Here is a 20,074-nt window from a genome sequence, read left to right as displayed (position 1 = left end):
CAAACTGAATTCAACAATACATTAAAAGGATCATACAACATGTCAAGTGGGATTCATTCCAGGGATGTGAGAATGGTTTAACATCCATAAATCAACAAATGTGATACACCACATTAACAAAATGAAGGACAAAACTCATATGATCACCTCAATAGATACCGAAAAAGCATCTGAAAAAATTCAATTTCCATTTATGATAAAAACTCTCAAACAAATTGTGTAGAAGGAATGTAACTCAACATAACAAAACCTATATATAATAATCCCACAACTAACATTGTACTCACAGGTGAAAAATGGAAATCTTTTTCTCTAACATCAGGAACAAGACAAGAGTTTCCACTCTCACCACTTGTATTCAATTTGGTATTGGAAGTTCTAGCCAGAGCAATTAGGCGAGAAAGAAATAAAAGGATCTTAACTGGAAAGAAAGTAGTATACTTGTACCTATTTGTAGATGATATGATTTTATACATAGAAAACTCTAAGGATTTCACTAAAATATTGCTAATACTAACACATAAATATAGTAAAACTGCAGGATACAAAATCAATACACAGAAATCTGTTGTGTTTCTATGTACTAATAATAAACCATCAGAAAGAGAAATTAAGAAAACAATCCCATTTACAATTATATCAAAAAGAATAAAATACCCAGGAATGAATTTAACCAAGGAGGTGAAAGCCCTATATATGGAAAATTATGACACATTGATGAAAGAAAATGAAGAGGACACATATAAATGGAAAGATATTCTATGCTCATTGGTTGGAAGAATTAATATTGTTAAAATGTGCATATTTTCCCAACCAATCTACAGAATCAATACAATCCCTATCAAAATTCCAATGGCACTTTTCACAGAAATAGAACAAACGATCCTAAAATTTGTATGGAAGCATAAAGGACCCCAAATAGCAAAAGCAATATTGAGAAAAACAGAACAAGACTGGGGGCAAAATGCTCCCTGATTTCAAACAATATTACAAAGCTATAGTAATCAAAAGAGTATGGTATTGGCATTAAAACAGAAACGAAGATCAATGGAAAAGAATAGAGAGCCCAAAATAAACCCACACATGTACAATTAATTCATTTATGACAAAGTAGCCAAGAATACACAATGGGGACAAGACTGGCTTCAAAAAATGCTGTTGGGAAAACTGGATAGCCACTTGCAAAAGAATGAAACTAGACCACTATCTTATATCACACACAAAAATTAACTCAAAATGGACTAAAGCTCTGAATGTAAGACCTGAAACCATGAAACTCCTAGAAGAAAACATAGGCTGTAAGCTCCTTAACATAGGTCTTGGCAAAGATGTTTTTAATCTGACACCAAAAGCAAAAGCAACAAGAACAAAAATAAACAAGTGGGACAATATCAATTAAAAAAAAAGCACGTTTATTGCAGCATTACTTACAATAGCCAAGATATGTAAACAATATATGTCCATCAATAGATGAATGGATTAAGAAATTTTGGTATATACAATGGAATACTACCCAGCAATGAAAAAGAATGAAATCTTGCCATTTGCAACCACAGGGATAGACCTGGATAGCTAATATGCTAGGTGAAATAAGTCAGACAGAGAAAGAAAAAATATCATATGAGCCCTCTTATATGTGAAATCTGTAAATATATATAGGAAAAGAAGAAAAAACAAACAAAAAACCCAAAAGCTCATAGATACAGAGAACAGATTGGTGATTTCCAGAGGTGGGGACTGGAAGGGTGAGAGAAATGGGTAAACTGCTTTTGGTTTTGTTTGTGTTTTAGTTTAAAAAATTGAATTAAAAAAATAAAAATTTTAAATTAAATAAAAATCACATTTTAGACGAATATTCAGGAAAACAGGAAGGTGTCTACAGCTTGTTTATTTTTAAAACTATGTAAATTCTAAAACAATATATATGCTTTGATCTAAATTTTATAAAATAACAAATATGTGCTTATTTTCATAAATGCAGATTCATAGGAAAAAGGTTTCTTAATTTTTATATTTAACACATTTTCTACAATAAACAACCTCTGAGTCCATTTACTTATCTGTAAAATGGAACTAATGATAATGCCTCCTTCATTTGATGGTCAAATGCATTAATATAGGTAAAACCTAATTACAGTAAACACTCAAAAATGTAAGCTGTTATTAATTATGGTTATTTTTATCTTGTTTTCTGCTGAATCTCCAGTATCTACAATGGAGCCTGACACACATTAGACACTCAATAAGTATTTGTTGAACAAACTGATTAATTAAGAAGTATACACTTCATGTAGGACATTGGTAAAATTAAAATCAGATATTTTGGTTGGAATAGATCATAAGGGACATTAAATAAGAGTTAACCAGTTTTGACTTACACTCCGGATGACAAATCAAGAGCCACTGAGGGTTTTAAGCAGCTAAAGATAAGACATGGCAGAAGGAAACCTACTCAGATCTGCTTGTTAGAAAACTGTAATGATGATGCTAGAAAATTTTAAGTAATAATGATAATGCAAGGACAAAAATAAGTTACCTAGTAAATAGTAAGTTGATTGTTGCCATTTCTATATGGCCTGGAGGTTATTTAAAGGAATTTTGCACTGTTTGGAAAAGCCTAGAAAGCAAAGGGCTTGGGCCACCGTGACCCCCAGAACTGCAAAGAAACAGGCCCAGCACTGCCATTGACCTGAAATCAATCTGGGGCAGCAGGAGCCTCCTTCCTAAGGAAGTTTCCTTGATCACCACAGCAAAATGCAACATTGCTTTAAGCATTCACTACCTACTGCCTGGGTGGTTAGCTATTTTCTTGCTAAAAAAGTAATCCACTAGGGCTAGGAAAAAAGCTACCTGGATAGCCAAGCTGGAGTTCTAGTGTGCCCTTCAGAGAGTGGCCAATGTATTTTGGGTCCTCATGCACATCTCCCAGGACAATCCTGCCTCATCCCAACTTCCCCAGACTCTCCCAGGCCTTAATCCAGACCCAAAAATGGCTAAGGGGAGCCAGCCCAGCAGCCATCTGAGAATCCAAAAGGTGGTTAATACTATTCTAGTTAATAGAGCAGACTAAGGAGTGTGATCCGCTAGATCAACCAAACTTAATAACTGTACAACCTTGAGCAATTTCTCTCATTTTCCTCATCCATGAAATGGAGATAATAATGATACCTAATTTATAGGGTCTGAGGGAGGATTAGATTAATTCACACATGTAAAATAATGAAAACAGTGCTTAGCACTCAATAAGCACTCAATGTTATTATTCACTTGTTAATATTATCATTTTAATATATATAGGCCCTATCTCTCCAACTGTATCATAAACTCCTTGAGAACAAGTAGTCCTGTCATACACTAACTTTGTGCTCAATAAAGATCTGTTGAATAAATAAATTAGTAAGTGAGAGAATAGATTAAAAAACAAATTGAGCTAGGTACTTCCTGTTTCCGGGCCACCTGTTGTCCTCTTTTTTAGACTGGCAAAATTAACTTTCTCTAGGAACAGTCTCTCCTTCCCCTCCCACAGGGAATAACGTGAACAGATGGATACACAAAACAAAATTTCTAGGGGGACAATGAGAAAGAGACAATGCATACAAACCAGAAGAAGCCAATAAATAGAACAGATAATTTCTGAAAGTTTAGAAATAATCAAGTTACAACTACACCCAAGTCTTCTAGGAGACTAGTTCCTGGTCAATATTTATCAAGTATAGATATATTTGGTGGGCTGAGGAAGGGAACGTTGAGGTGGAAGATAAGGGTAACCACCCTTTCTAGTTATTTTCGAGTGAATTTCAAACATTGTAGCCATCTTCCAAATCGATAGGATTTAAAGATTACCATGTTTTCCTGTGCCTATTTCCAAATAGAAAAATTCACTTCACAGTTTGTAAGACTAAATCTTGCCCTGTGCTTGTTCACTCATTCATTCATCCTCTTATCAAATATTTATTGGATGAGTTTTATTTGCTATCAATGCACTAGGTGCTATGGGTATAGCAATGAAAAAAGTACAGCCCCTGACCTCAAGCAGCGCAGAGGGGGAGCTGGCCTAGGAAAGAAATAGTGTGGCAGTAGGGCCATATCTGTCTAACATCAGCCCCCAGCACAGTGCCTGGCACACAGTAGGAGCTGAAAGAATATCTGTTGAATGAATAAAAAGTAAGATGGGACTTGCAGTAAGTTGACCTAAGTGTTTTGATAAGGCTGAGTATAAGGTGTTAGGAGAATTCACTGGAGAACAAACCTGTATCAGTGAGACCAAGGAAGGTTTTCTAGAAGAGATATTATATTAACTAAAAACCAGGGAGTGACTAGAAGTAAGTTCAGTGAATGTGGGTTTGGGGAGTAGTTTCCTGTTAGGAGAAAAAGTGCAAAGGGCTCAGGTCGGAAGCCAGGGAAAGAGTGGTATATCTGTGTCACTGCTAGTAGTTTGGCATTGCTAGAATGTAACTAACAGTGTGTGTGTGTGTGTGTGTGTGTGTGTGTGTGTGGTGTGCATATGTGTGCATGTTTAAGTATGTACGTGTGTATGTAGGTGCACGCACGTGTGCACACGTGTATGGATGGGGGTGTGAGTGTGCATCCACCCTAGAGGGCAGTGATGAGCCTGAGGACGTAAGTAGGGTACCATATGGCATACTAAAGAAGTGGATCTTTATCCTGAGCTCACATGGGGGTCATTCAAGGGTTTTAGGCCAGAAAGTGACTTGAGCCACTTGGTATTTGAGAAAGCTTAAAAAAAAAGTTCAGTCAATTAGCTGAAGAATGAATTGGCCTCTCAGGTGAGAGATGTCCAGGATTAGTGTAGTGGCTGTGGGGATGAATAGGACAGGTCCAAATGAGACTATAGAGGTAGAACAAACAAGACTTGGTGAGTGATTCCTGGTATTATATGTGATGTTGAGGAAGGTAGGGGTGAGGGGTACTGAAGTGGGACAAGAACCCCCAGGGTTCTGGCCTGTGTGGAAAGAGCTCTTTGCTGAGGTCAAGGAAACGGGAGAGATGAGACAGGCAGAAGGGTTCAGCTGAGACAATTTGCGACCCTTTGCTCCTTGCTGCTTCTTCCTTAAAAATTAGAGACAGCTTTGCACTGTGGATAAGAGCATGTACTCTAGGGACGGAGCCCTCAGGTCCAAATGTTGATGCAGCATGAGCAGCTGTGTGTCACTGGGCAACGTCCTATTCCTCTCTGTGCTCCAACTTCTCCATCCACTTCCTTGAGTTGTTCTGAGGAGCTCATGAGTTAACATTTTCAAAGTGACCATAGTCATATGTGGTTCAGAGTAAGAACTATGTATTTGTCAAATAAAAATCCTTTCAATAATTTCTTGAAACAATTGGGCATGCTTTCCATTTCTGCTACCTCATCTTGCATTATTCTCCTGTGTGTTTATGCTGTCTTCTACTTTAGATTACTAGTGCTTTATTACAAGACCTTGAGACTTGGATCTCTCCTACCTTAAAAAAGTCTCTCTAAACCTGTGTCTACTTCTGACTCCTAGTCCTTCCCCTCATAGCCACTTTCATTGCAGAGAGTGCTGGACCCTGCTCTAGGTCTTCACAGCCTCCCATCTCATTCATACCTCCATTTGCTGTAATGTGGAGTCCTCTCCCAGCTCCCAACTCCAGGGTGAAAATGCTCTCTCCAAAGTCTCTGATGATTTCCTAACTGCTTCATCCAATGAGCCCACTTCAGACCTGATGGCTTAGTGGGTGCTCCTATGCCATCTGACACTTTATCTCCATCCTTCTCTCTTTTCCCCAATTCTGCTGCCTCCCAGGCCTCCTTCAGTCTCTCTGGTTTCTGGCTCTCCTTCTCTAGCCTCGATGAATTCTCAGGCTCGCTGAGACAGGACTGGCCCTCCTAGAGGCCAAGCTGTTATGGTACAGTTACAGGTCAGCTCCCACTGGGCAGTGAGCACCTTCCAGGTACAGCCCCTGCCTTACTCATTCTTGATTCCCCAACACGTGACGTAATGCCTGATACTTCACCTAATAGGAACTCAATAAATGTTGGATGAATGAATAAATGAATGGATGAATTAACAAATAGAAACCCAAAAAGGTATGTTTCTTTTCTGACCTGCCCAAAATGTGCCACAATTACTTGTATGAAAGTTAGCAAATGCTGAGTCACTGCTTGAATGATGATTCACTAACTGATTGATTAAGTTTTAAGCTCTGTGACTTCCCACTCTGATCAGCAACTGGACTTCTAATCCAGAATTGAGCCGCAATTACTGGTCTTGATATCCCAGTTGGTTGCCATGGCAATGCTTCAACTTCAAAATGCTCTGAAATTTTGGGTTCCAGTGACTGTATTGTATATCTGGGCAGAACAACTTTTCTCTATGACTCACTTCTGACTCATAAAGAGAATTGGGATGCTTTTGTTTGCCCACTGGGCTTTATTTCCTAGATGTTCTCATTTCTAAAAAAATCCAAAGAGTAGGATTATTTTAAGGCAGGTAATGAAAACGAGAAGGAGGGGATGCTATTATTTTTTTGGACACAAACTTAACATAGAGATATGCTTTCTAGAAGGTGCCAGGGTCATGGGGTGTATGATGTGAGCAGGAAGGGGTCTGATGAGCCCCCCCAGGGTAACCTAATCCCATGTACTGGAGCACAGAAGCATGGAATTTATGCACTTGTTTATGGCAGCAGACACAGAAGCTAAGGGATGTTCAGGGTATTCAGGCTCAAAATCCCAGCTAACGTGCTGCCTTCCTCTCCTGTTTATTTTGCCTCCTCAAGGCATGGACTAGGATGGGAAGAAGGAGGAGCAGGCCTGCTGGAACACACGTCCTGAATGACTCAGATGGGCCGCCAGCCCCAGAGGAACAATGAAGTAGAGCACAAAGGAGGGAGCAGAAGGTGAGGAAAGACAAAGCATTGCCAGTGATGGGCAAATGGGTGAATGTATTTGGGCCGCCAAAGGTGATTGCTACTTTCCAGCTTCACCCCTATTACTCTTAAATATTTCCAACCTGACAACCTGCGCTCTACCCAAGAACTGCACCGAGAGTGCCCGTAGGTTTCCATCATCCCTGAGGACTGAGAGAACACACAGCCGACAGAGAATGAGGAGAGAGCGGCCAATGGTGGCATGTGGATCAGCCGGGACCCCTCCGCGCTGCACTGTCTCCCTGAGGTTGCAGACACAAAGCAGGGAGACAGTAACTGAAGGCGGGGATGAGGACAGGAAGAGCAACAAGCGGCGTCAGGCACTGAAGCTGCCAGGTGATAAGGAGGATGATCACACAGTCACACTCACAGGAAACACTTCTGTGCTGCCACCTGGAAGTGAGTCTCCTTCCCCAACCTGCACCCCGAGACACCTGGGTGACTCCAGAATCCCAGACCTCATCCTTGTGAGTCAGGCACCAGGTCCTGAACAGAGTGGGCCACAGGGAGATGGCAGTGCTTGAGCACCCAGAGCTGGAATCCAGGGAAAAGTTCAGGACATTATAGGGGAGCTATATGGCCTTTATTTTCCCTTCTCCCCTCTGTTTATCTTCTTCTTTTCTTCCTGAAGGAGCTGATGCATCAGGATCCGATGCACTGTGACTTTTGAGGGGCTGAGTGTTCCCCATGTGCATGTCGTTTGGGGCTCATGCACGTGGAAAGTCATAGAAAGTAATGCAGTTCAGGCCAGAGGAGAACTCCCGCCATACAGAGTCAGGTTCAGGGAAGAATGGGCCATCTTAGGATGCCCTTGAGTAGCTGGAGGACGGAGCTTGATGATAGCTCCCATCTCCACCAGTAAGGCCTCCCTCTGATTGCAGAGGCCTCAGCACAGAGGTCCGTGTGTCTACTCATTGTACAAGACGACATCACATTTCTCAAAGACTACCCAGGTGCTACCAGAGGTAAGCAATGGCCAAGCCCTAGTCTTCAATGAGGCCACAGAAGTCTTTTTAATTTTAGTGGGTCAAAATATAAAACCAAACCCTCATGCGTTCCTGGGAATTACAAAATGCCTAACATAGTTACCACATGCAATTCCACTCCTAGATGCCTACTCAGCAGAAATACAAACATAAATCCCCTTGTGCATGGTATTCATAGCAGCACTATTCGTATAGCCAAAAAGTGGAAGCCACCACAATGTCCATCAACGGGAGAATAGATTTTTTAAAAAAGTGACATGTCTAAGGAATACTACTCAGCAATGAAAAGGAATGAAGCTCTGATGCATGCTAAAACGTGATGAACCTCAAAAGACCACATATCATATGAAATGTCCAGAGTAGCCAAATCTATAGAGACAGAACATAGACTATTGGTTGTCTCTGGTTATTGTGGATATGGGAAGGAGGAGAGGGAAGTGGGGAGTGACTACTAATGGGTAAGGTGTTTCTTTTGGGTAGAATGAAAATGTTCTAAGATTAGATTGTGGTAACAGTTGCACAACTCTGTAAATATTCTAAAAAACATTAATTGTACAGTTTAAACAGGTGAACTTCATGGTATAAAAGTTTTATCTCGATATGCCATTTATAAAAAAAGAAAATACAGTTGACCCTTGAACAACACGAGGGTTGGGGCACCAACCCTCCATGCAGTCAAAAATCCATGTATAACTTATAGTAAGTCCTCCGTATTCCCAGTTCCTCCATATCCAGGTTCCACATCCTCAGATTCAACCAACCATGCACCAGGTAGTACTGTAGTATTTACTATTGGAAAAAATTCCACATACAAGTAGACCTGCACAGTTCAAACTCATGTTGTTCAACGGTCAACTGTAAATAAACAGAAACTCCATCTGGAATGCTCATACAGAAACCATCAGGACTTGTTTTTTGCAGGAAATTTCTGGGAAGTTTTGTTTTTACTTGAATAAAAGGTGCTTCCCTACCACTGATACTGTCAGTCTCTCTGTAGGTATTATCCTGGACAGGGTAGGACTAGGAAGCAAAGCAAAAGAGGGCTATGGAAGAAGCATGGCATGCAGGAAGCGTCCTGAATACCAGGTGCTGGCAAACTATGGCCCACAGGCAAAATTGGGACTGCCACCTGTCTTTGAAAATAAAGTTTTACTAAAACACAGCCATGCTCATTCATTTACATATTGTCTACAGCTGCTTGCATGCTCTAACGACAGAACAGTTGTAACAGAGACTATGTGGCCTGCAAAGCCTAAATTTTTTACTACTGTGCCTTCACAGAAAAAGCCTGCCTACCCTGCTCTAGATTCAGGAGTCTACTTAAGTCTTAAGTCTTGCTGCTTAAATCACGGTCCACATACTAGCAGCAGCAGCACCTAGGAGCCTGTTAGAAACGTTCCCCCAGACCTACTGAAACGGGATCTGCATTTGTGTTAGTTAGTTGTGTTAGTGCAAGAAGCAGATGCCAAGATGGGGTTCAACATACAAGGATTTTGTTAGGAGAGAAAACAGGGAGGGGGCCTGAAAAGACCGGGAGAGCCATCAGTTCATGGTACAGGTCTGACCTGAAGGAAGGAAAGAGAGAAGATGGAGTGGAAGCATTGTAAACTGCTATACAGTCTAAAGAATGATCTGCAAGGCCACCACGAGTCCTCAAGGCAGAGACAACTATCAGAGGAGATCTGAATCTCTCAGGAACTGGTTTTCCTTATTCCTGCCACACCAAGGCATGTGGCCTCAGTGGAAATGCAGTGACAGATTCAGAGCACAGCACCTCTGTCCTTGGGCAAGGAAATGCCCCAGAGTTGGCATTCTCATTGCATCCGCTGCAAGGTGTATTCCCATAGCAGCAAGGACATTTTGAGAAAAATACCAGGTGATCTCTATGCATATTTAAGTTTGAGAAGTAATGCTCTAGAGCAGGATTTGGCAAACTCTACAAAGGGCCTCACAGTAAATATTTTAGGCTTTGCAGGCCATACATTCTCTGTTGCAACTACTCAACTCTGCCATTCAAAGTGGGAGCAGCCACAGAGAACACACAATCAAATGGGGGTGCCTGGGTTCTAATAAAACTTTATTTACAAAACCAGGCTTCAGCTTTGGACACACATAGCACACATAGCCTTCCTTTTAAATTCTCTTTATATCTATGTGGATACTTCTGTGTGTGAATCTGTGAAGCTCCACACCCCACATCAACAAAACTCACCCTGAGGACGCCACCCCCTTACTGGGAGAAGGGGTTGTTCCATCGTCCTGTGAAATCTCATTTCTCAGGCGTCATTCAAAACAAAAAAGCTATCAGTATGCCTTAAACAAGGTCAGCAGATGCTAGCTACCAGGAAATCCAGAGAGCTCTGAAAGTTATGTGAACTACATGACACAGACATATTTCTGGAAAGTGAGCATAGATTCCATCATATTCTCAGAAGAGTGTATGATCCCAGAAAAAGCCTTGGACCATTGTCCAATGTATTAAATAGTATTGCCCATGCTAAAAATAAAATGATATTTTAAAAAAACAGAGTCCTTTCAAGCCACTGATTCTACAGTGTTCTCAATCATCTTGAGACCATCTTGCCAAAAACCCTATCTACCATCATTCCTATTTTACAGATTAGAACACTAAATTCCTAAGAAATTAATATCCTAACTGAGGAAGGACTGCAGGTTGGTGGGTTAACACCAAAGATGCATTGGTTAACACACTGCTCTTAGCAATGATCACCTCCCGCTGTTAATACCACTTCGTAAATAAATTCCACGGTCAAGCCTGTTGGGCACTTTACATACATGATTCAATTAAACATTGTAACAACTCTGCAAGACATTGTCTCATTTCTCAATCTGAGGACACCAAAGCTCAGAAAAGTTTAATGGATTGCCACAGGTGGCAGCACTGATCAAGTGTCAGATGGGGTCTGATTCCAGGTCTGTCTGACTCCCAAATTCTGCCCTGGAATGTCCTCTGAAACTTGGATCCTCAGAAAAGGAAAACTCATCTTCAAGTCAGGGACAGTTTCTTAGACATCTTTGTATTCCCCACAGAGCCTTGCCCTGCTTTGCATGGCAAGGCACTCAATAAATATTTGTTGAGTGAAGAAACGTGGGCTCGGGCTCCAGCTCTGCCAGGGACTTACTGACTCAGTCTCCTGCCTCTTGGAGCTGCAGGTGGTTACTCAGCTGGGCAACTTCAGGGAACATTTGAAACCAATTAGGGGTGAGGAGGAACCTATTAAAAGGTCCTCTTCTGTGTATGTTGGGGTTGAAGGAGAGGAAAGGAAGTTGAGAAGGAGAGAAACAGGATGGTTTCAGGGTTGGGTGCTGGAGCTTAAAGATTTCACACGAGGATGGAACAGAATTTGGCTTAAGTCCACTGCTGAGTTCCAACAGCCTCTCCAAATGGGATCCTGACCTCAGGCTACTCCTCGGTGGCCACAGATCCCTGAATTGCCACGCCCCTGAGTAGTTACTTTGATGGAGGCCCCTACACTGGAGCAGCCACACACAGTCTTTTCCTAGGCCCTCTTGCCTCACGTCAGAACTACAGGAGATTGGCAACTTCAGAAGGTCTAACTTGCAGGGGGCCCAGCACCATCACTCCCCCTCCAGGGACCAGAATCTTACCAGTGAAAGCCTGTGAGGCCTGCACTGTCCTTGGCTCTAAATGAAAGTATTCCAACAATCCATCCAGAATCCAACTTCCTATTTTGGAAGCACGTGGGAGTTAGGGGTGGGGGGAGGGAGGTAACTCTAGTTGATTTTGTTTTCTTTACCAGATTTTACAAGTGCCAGTTAGTCACAACCCAAAGAATGCCACTTTAGCCCTTTCACGTAGGCCCTGCACAAAGACTTGTATGAAGCTGACCCTAAGGGATGCCTACCAACAATGCTCTGGGGAGGGGATGATTAAATACCTCCCAGAGGCCGGGGGGAAAAGACAGCCCTCCGAGAAACCAGACACATTCCCCACTGCGTGGCTTCCAAGGCACCGCCTACTCTCCTGTGCACGAAGCAACGCTGCCACCTAGTGCCCTGTGTGGGAAGTATTCCCTGAGGTCTCCCATCTCAGGGGGGTTCCTCTACAAGGGCTGGTGCAGCTGAATCACTTAATATATCTGCCAAGGAGAAAATGCCCCAGGTTTGGTAGATGGAGGACCGGGAAACCGGGTCTATGTTAAGTAGGTGGAATCTGAGGTTTGAGAGCTGTTGGAAAAGAGTATGGGAGTCAAGTTCTGCAGCATCTTGGGTTATCCTCAGTGGAGGAGCAGAACTTCCATGTTGAATTGTATTTAGCTCTCAGGAACACAATTCAGTTGCGGTCATTCTGCAAAGCTGAAGGCCAACCAGCCCAGGAGCGGGCAGTGACCAAATAAAAGGACCAGTGCTAGGGTCGGAGAGGGAATTTGGGCTGATCTGTTGGTAGGAGTGAGTTAGCGAATCGGAGACCTTTATTCCGGGAGGAGGGCGGTGGGGGTGGGGACTAGCCTTGGCCCTTCATGGTTCTCAGCCCTGGGGCCCCCAGAGGAAGTGTACGGAGCTGAGCACAATGAGTAGACAAGGATGCCTATGTCCTTGGGAACCCGGTTGCTAGAATCCTAAAGAATGAAAGCCTTGTTCCCAGCCCCCATCTCTCCCAGACTTTTACCCTAAATCTCTCCTGAATATTTTCTGATGTGCACAAATCTGAACAGAGATACAGGGTGGGAGGTGGAGAGGAGATAGACCTGCGTATTCCCTGCCCTTCCACCTTCCTGGTGTGGACCTATAGGGGAAATACCAGCACACCTCCAGGCACACTTTGATTTGAAGAGAAAGAAACCTCCGAAGCTAGACTGTCTGCGAAAGAGTTCTGCCTAATTTTACACGCTTAGGGAGGTTATGAGGATTCAGATGGGCACTCTGGAGAAGGATCTGAGTGTGTGCTGTGGCAGGGTGGAGGTGGGCACAGGAGGGAGATGTACGGGCTTGCGGGGGGGTGGGGGGGGCGAGGGAGGAGGTGCATCAAGGAAGGCTGTCATTGGAATCAAATCCTGACCCTGTTCTTCCCGCTGCAGAGCATGAGACAGAAGGACATGAAAGGGATGGAAAGATCCACTGTCCAGAATCTGTTCCGTCAGGTTTTGGGTTTTAACAACTCAAAGCACTGGTCTCTTAGAGCCTCCCTCCTATATTCCTGCTGCATCCTTCTCTGATTCTTCTGAGCCAGGGAACTGATCCCAGGTCCCTATGCCGCTACTGCCAGAGGAGGGGTAAGCAGAGTGGTAGGCCCCGGTCTAGACTGCAAGCACACAGTTTCCCTGGCAGATGGGTACTAGGAAGTGAGATTAGGCAGCAAGAAGATGTCATCTGGGAAAAACTGTGAAGCTGCCAACTCTGATCAGATAATCATCTCATTATTTCTTCCATTTGGCCCCAGAATAAGGATTTCCTTCTACTCTTTCTCTGCCCCCACCTATCTTATAGCCCAGCCCCTTCTCTATCCCCTCCCTTCACCCTCTCCCACCCCAAAATAAAATCACGCAAAACCACAAGACTCTAGAGCGCTCAGTGTCTGGGAATCCCAGCTTCCAAAAGAGAAATCACAGCCAAAGAGGGGGAGACAGCGTGTCCGGAAGGGATGTTCCAGCAACACCCCATTGCAAGAGGCTCCCTCCTTCCAGATTTCTTTCTCTAGTCTGAAACTTATTTGCAGGCATCCAGTAACCTGAGAAGTTTTTAATACGGGGAGCTGTCAAGCCTTTGAGGGGTTCTGGAGTTCCGTTCCCAGTCTGCCTCTGGCATACCTCTCATTCCTTCTGTTACCCCCTCGATGTCACAGGACTGGCAAACATCAAACGGTGTTGCAGACAATCCAGATTAATAAGATTTCAATGGTTCTACTAGGTGCCTAGCCTTGTGTGAGGTTCTGTCACGGGGTGGGGGGGGGGGGGGGCTCCAGAGGGATAATGGGAAACTGAATGATGAAGTATCACATCTAACCCCCAACCACCCCTTGCCTGAAACCAATCCCCCGACCTTTGCCTTATCGAAGTAAGGCAAAGGAGACATTCCTGACCCCACTCTTTTCTTTGTCTTTCTGGGTGACTTCCCATGAAAGCCAAGATCTGGGTATAGAGTAAAATAAATGTGGGTAGTGTTCCCAAACACTGCCCCTGATTAACACCATAGAGTTATACAAGGTGCATTTTAGGTCCCTTTTACAACGGCCAGGGTGAGAAGCCAGGGTCCTGGCTTCTGAGTGCCCACCTTTTCCTGTAGACCTTGCTCTTCCTAGGCTGGACTCACTCATGATTTTTAGGACAAAGCAAAGGGGACTCAAGGACCTGGACAAGGTAGTAGCAGCTTTCTGCTACATCCCAGGGCTGCTCAGAGAAAAGGAAACCAACCAGGACCCATTGGCTGTGTACCTGGCAGCCTTGTTCTCTTGCCGCCTAGCCCAGCCCAGGCTTGACTCGCTGCCCAGGTCTTTACACTTTCATGTAGTTTCAAAGTTGCCTGGGTATCTCATACTGGACTATGAGAAACGGAGTGTGACACCTCTTCCCCACTGACAAAGAACCAGAGATCTTCCACTTTAAAGAGGGAGAAGAGAGTGAGCTGGAGGTCTCCTAAGTGCCAGCACAATGTATAGAACCACATGAGATCAATACAAGGGACAAATGCTCTTGTGGTTACAGAGTCATTAAGGTAGACGATGTCTGGAATCCTGCTGCTCAGATGAATAAAGGCCCTTCCCCCTCTCTGCTCAGCCAGCCCTCCTGCTCTGTCCCTTTCCCCTCCTTGCCCCCAAAGTCTAACCTCATTAAAAAAGGAAGCCAACCCTACCCCCACGGACTACGGAAAGCCCAGGAGTGGGTTATTACCTGCAATGATGGCTGGGCTGTTCTGTCCTCCCTCCGGTTTCACCCAGGCTTCCACTGTGAACGCCTCCCGGGGAATGTCAGCCAGCACTTCTGGACGCAGCAACAGCTGCTCCCGCCTCCCAGAGAAGTACAAAACAGGCAATCCTCCTTGGGGGCTAAAGGTCTCTGCTTCCCAGTCGGGGTCCCCTCCACCATTCTGGATGCTGCCCTCCGAAGAGCTGGTTCTGACCCCATGCATAAGGGGATGCTTAGACCAAGGCTGGAAGTGCCGGGGAACAACACTGGGGTCTCCCTGCACACCTCCTGCCTGCCCCTTCGCCACCTGGCGCCGCCGCCTGGTCTTGGTCCGGCCCTTCCTTTGGGTCTCTGGTCCGGGTTCCTTCTGGCGTGGGAAGGTGGTGATCTTGGCGGCAGCCAAGGCTCCGTGTTCTTGAGTCCCAGCCTCACCTAGAGGCTCCTTGGATCCTTGATCGCCAAGATAAGTGTCATCATCTCCCAGTAGCTCCGACTGCCCAATAGGACCATCCCCTACCCACAGGGCAGCTGGCCGCTCAGCCTCACTTGTCACTCCTGCACTTCCAGTCAGGTCTGGGGGAACAGATCTCACGGCCATTCCCTCGGCGTCTGGCTTACTGCGCCCTGCATGGTACGTTCCTTGATCCCTCGCAGGGTAGGGCCTCAGGTAGTTCCCAGGTCTGCTGGGGTAGACCCCAAAGAGGTGATGCTGAGGGGCAGCTCTGGGTCTTCTAACCTTGGCCCCCAGCCAACAGCGTTCTCCTTCCAACAGCACCTGATTCAGGTGTCCTCTTTGAGCCAAGGATCTCTTGCGTGTCCAGCCCAGCTCAGAGCTGACAGTACTGAGCGCCCACCCAGCCAGAATCACCAGGCTTATTCTCAGAATCTTTAAGCGCATCATACCTCCGCTGGCTCTTTATACAGAACCAGAAGTCAACTTCTGGGTACCACACCAGGGTGATGGAGAGAAGAGAAAGAGACAGCTAGCAGTAGATTCACAGTCACCGGGCAAACTGTTTTGTTCACGGACCAAACTTTTTCAAGCAGCCCCAAAAGAGAACCTCTTCTGGCTACCTGCGCTGGGTGCTGGGCCAGCGTGGCCTCTGTACCTCACCCACCGTATGTGTTTCCCTCACCCTTCTCCCTTGACCTCTCTCTCCTCGCTCTAGTTTAGTCCTTGCAGAATGAAGTTCGTTTCTCTGGGTTCCTATGAATTTCTTCCAGAGAGCTCAGGTTTCTCTCTTTTTCTTTCTTCAGTAGCCCCTCCCCTCGCTGATACTAGAAGAGGGACACATGGGCATAAGCCAAAGCCCGTCAAATACACACTCACTCACAAACACATACTGCTCACTACCTGAAGTCATTCCAAAGAATCTTAGCTTCTAATTTTCTTTTCTCTCTCCTTCTTCCTTCCCTAGGAGTTACCTTCTCTTTGTAGTCTTTAACCTCAAATACATCCACCTTCCAATAAACTGCTAGAAAAACTGGTATACAGACACACAGAATTTGATGCTTATTATCTAAAAAGCCAAAAAGAATCTGGGGGCACAAAAATCCCAGCTGGTACTTAACCTTCACTCTCCAGATGTCCTCCTCAGCCAGCTCTCCATCCAGCCTCCAGTCTGCCTGTGCAGGTCAGAATGCTTCCCTCAGCTCCGTGCTTGGGGTTGGTGAGTGTTAAAGGATTTTTGTTTGTTTGTTTGTTTTTTTATCCCCTTCTAACTTGTTGCTGTGTTGTAAGTCTCCGTAAAGTTCTCCTTTGGGGTGCCAGTCTGGTGTCCTAGTAACCTTATGAGTCTGAGAGCCCTTGACTTCACCTTCTGTGAGTCTTGTGAGTCCCTGGGAAGATGGAAAAGAGAGCGAGAAGAAGAGCATAGCCTTCAGGGGACCTGTTCTCTCCGGTCCCTCCTGCTCCCCTCTCTCCCTTTCTCTCTGCCTGTAATTCTCTTCTTGTTTGTTTCATTTAAAGACAATGATGATGTCAAAGCTAATAAGTTCGGTGCATCTCTCCACCTACTCCCTGTCCCCTCCTCCCTCCTGAAAACCTCCCCACCTCACTGAGGCACAGGGGACAGACGCCACTCTTGGTTTCCCCAGTAAACATTTCTTGCTTTCTCTCCCAGCAGCTGCAGCCTACACAATCAATAGCCAACAATCAATACTGTTGTGGAGCACTCTTTTCTGTGTGTATTCTCTCTCTCTCTCTCTCTCTCCACACACACACACACACACACACACACACACACACTCTCACACATGTGTTGTGAACAGACTTGCTTACTGCTTGATAAATCCACACCAGGCTTTTAGGGACCACTTGCATCTTTCTTTTGTTTTGCCACACACCTCCTGTTATTTCTTCTTATTTCAATCATTTGGGATTTAAAAGAACAATACCCCAAATTCACTTTATATGAGACATTGGGGGAAAGGAGAAATCAGTTATCCTGCTGCAAGGAGCATTCAATGGAAATGCCGTGGATTTGTGCGATACAGGTCTTCTTATTCTCGCTCAAGTTTCTCACTCTGAAGTTACTAAAAGTCACCATATGCTGAGTGAGCAAATAAACAAAAGAGATGCTCAAAATAAGTAAATTACAAAAATAAACAGCTAGACCCAAGCAGCTATTTTTTAAAATTGATTTGAAATGAATGGATAGAATGTGGAAGTAAATAATGTGATTTTAACCTCCATAATAATGTTTGCCTAGATGTAAGCTATCTCAAAGAGTCCTACCGCCTAAACACAAGTGTGTGTATACACACACACACACACACACACACACACACACCATGATTCTGAATTCTCAACACAGGTAAGGATGTTTGACCACAGGTGAGTACGAAACAGGTAGAGAAATATACTGGGTCCTTCATTCCATAGTAAGAAAAATCACTTACAGTTCTAAAATCACTGCTTGTGTTGCCCACATATAAAACATGCAGCCCACATATTTTGGAGTCAGATCACACTGCCTCTTTTGCCTTGGGTCTCCCCATCGTCTTCTAAACTCCTCTCCTCTAGCTAATAACTGACTTATGTGCTTTAAGAATGCTGTATCCTAAGCACCCCATCCCTGGCATGCCGTTTCCCTAAGCAGCATCCACTGAAGCCTCAAAGCGAGTCCCCAAAGAAGATATCAATTCAGGCACGTGGATACCACTACACAGAAATCCCTCAATCCTAGACTGTCCTTTTTCCTCTTATCATCTCCCTGTCCCCCTTCACTTTTCTGACTCAGCCCTTTTCCCTCCCCCTCACCCCGAAGCAGCTCAACAGAAATTGGGGCTTTGGTAGAGGGTAGGGGGAGATTACAGAGAAAGACAGAAAAGCAGAGGAGATAGAGACAGAGAGAGAGAAACCAGGAAAGAAAGGGGGGAAGGAAGGAGAGGGACCTTCATTTAAATGAAGGGAAGATACCCAGGTAAGAAAAGAAGTAAACTCCCCCCTCCCTCATGCCACCCCCAGGACCCTCAGAAAAAGGTTTCATACCATTCATTTCAGGAAGGAGGGATAACACAGCAAGGAAGAAGAGTTCCGCCGTGCTTTTCTCCCCCTTTTAGTATGTGAATGATCTTGCATCCCCTGTAGGTCTCTCCTGGCTCTCAGCTGCTAGTAATCCATTCATAAGGTTTCAAGAAGCCACACGAAACTCAAGCTTCCAGTTTAGTTTCTCTCTTCTCCCCTTCATTCCTTTGCTCACCACTCTCCTTCAGCTCTTGGCAGTCCAAAGTTTAAAAAAAAATGTTGAACCATTTCTGTGTTTTCCTCCTGTTGTAACTTTTGCTGTGACATCATAACCCTGCCCACCAACACCCCACCTCTCTCTCTCCTTTCCATCCCACCCCTCATCAGCCCCATGCCCCCAAAATACCCCCCACGGGGAAGAAGGGCTCCTGTCAGTTCCAACCTGTGAAAACACAAAGCTACTGGAAGGTGCCCCCTCTCCCCTCGGTCCCCCTCCTCTCTTCCCCTCCCTGCCTTACCCACCGCTCAGCCACGGCTCTCCCAAGGCTTTAACAATGATCCCATCTGTTTGACATGTGCGGAAAGGTGGGCTGGATTCAAATAATCTGTCAAGTGAATCATCAAAAACCCAGCAACCCCCTCCTCAATTCCATCGCACACGGTCACACACCAGACCCCAGCCAAAGGGTGAGAGAAGTCAGACTTGCACACCACCCACCCTGGATGCCAGGGAGAAAGACACCAAACATGCCAAAGGAAACGCACATTTATATATATGTATAAATTCTGTGGCTTATTTGTTTATGACAAACACCCACACCCCAAGTCTCCTACGCCTCTTCCCCAAACCCTGCCACTCCACAAGTGCACAGATTTGAAAACTGGTAGAATCTGTTTTGAAATCTCCAACGAGAGGGTTTTTCCCCCTTTTTTTCACTCCAAAGCACTATCTGTGGCGATCAGACTCGAGCAGGGTTGCCAGCAAATGCAGGAGGCCCCTTCTAGGGTACAGGCTTTCAAACCAGCGAAGCTAGAGGGAATGGATTTAAGGACACACAGCAGGAGCTGGCTGAATTTATTTTATTTTGACGGGGGTAGTTGGGGGAGGAATATCATTTCTGAAATGCCCAAGGAATGAAGGGAGAGGATATGGATTTCTTAAACAGTTTTTGCAAGAGGAGCGGTGTCTTGTTCTGCAGGTAAATCTATAAGGCAAGAAATTGGAGCTTACAGATAAACAAGGACCGAGAGGGAGAGGGAGGGAAAGGGGAAGGAGGGAAGAGAGGGGAGAGGGAGAGGGGATGGGGAGTTGGGGACGTGGAGAGAGGAGAGAAGGGGAGAAGGACAGAAGGGGCGAGGGGAAAAGAGGAGGAGGGGAAGAGGGAGGAGGGAGGAAAGAAGGAAAGGGGGATAGGAGGGAGGGGGGAGGGGAGGGATGGAAGAGGAAAGGGGAGAAATGGAAGGGGGAGGGGAGGGGGACGAAAGGAAAAGACAAGAGTCTGGGAGGAGAAAGGACTGAAAAAGAAAAGCAGGGAAGACAGGAGGGAAGAAAGAGACAGAGAGGAAGAGAAAAAGAGAAAGGGGTGGTGAGGCACATAAAATATGGAGACCAGGAAGGCAGTTAGATCCATGATGGTTAAACATAAAGGAGTCAGAGAGGCAGGTGAAGGGACACACTATAAAATGGGGAAGAGGCTTGGTTTTACACACAGAAAACAAAGGGCACACAGTGAAGGGATTCACTCTTAGTGATCGGACACAGTGAAAAAAATTAGATTGCCAGGGTGCAACCTTGTTTCTTTAAGTAAACCCCTATCCCTTCC

At 44.9% G+C, this 20,074-nt stretch overlaps 1 protein-coding gene across 1 annotated transcript in view; it reads right to left on the bottom strand.

Moving 5' to 3' along the window:
* Positions 1–15,683, bottom strand: part of PAPPA2 (pappalysin 2) — a 282,314-nt gene extending 266,631 nt beyond the window's left edge. The window contains exon 1 of the mRNA XM_032611278.1: positions 14,768–15,683. Within this exon, the coding sequence (XP_032467169.1) occupies positions 14,768–15,683 (916 nt within the window). The remainder of the gene's footprint in view (positions 1–14,767) is intronic.
* Between the last annotated feature and the right edge of the window lie 4,391 nt (positions 15,684–20,074).

The sequence above is a fragment of the Phocoena sinus genome, chromosome 1 (genome assembly GCF_008692025.1).
Source record: "Phocoena sinus isolate mPhoSin1 chromosome 1, mPhoSin1.pri, whole genome shotgun sequence".
Lineage (NCBI taxonomy): Eukaryota > Metazoa > Chordata > Mammalia > Artiodactyla > Phocoenidae > Phocoena > Phocoena sinus.
This window is presented reverse-complemented; position numbering and strand designations above follow the sequence as displayed.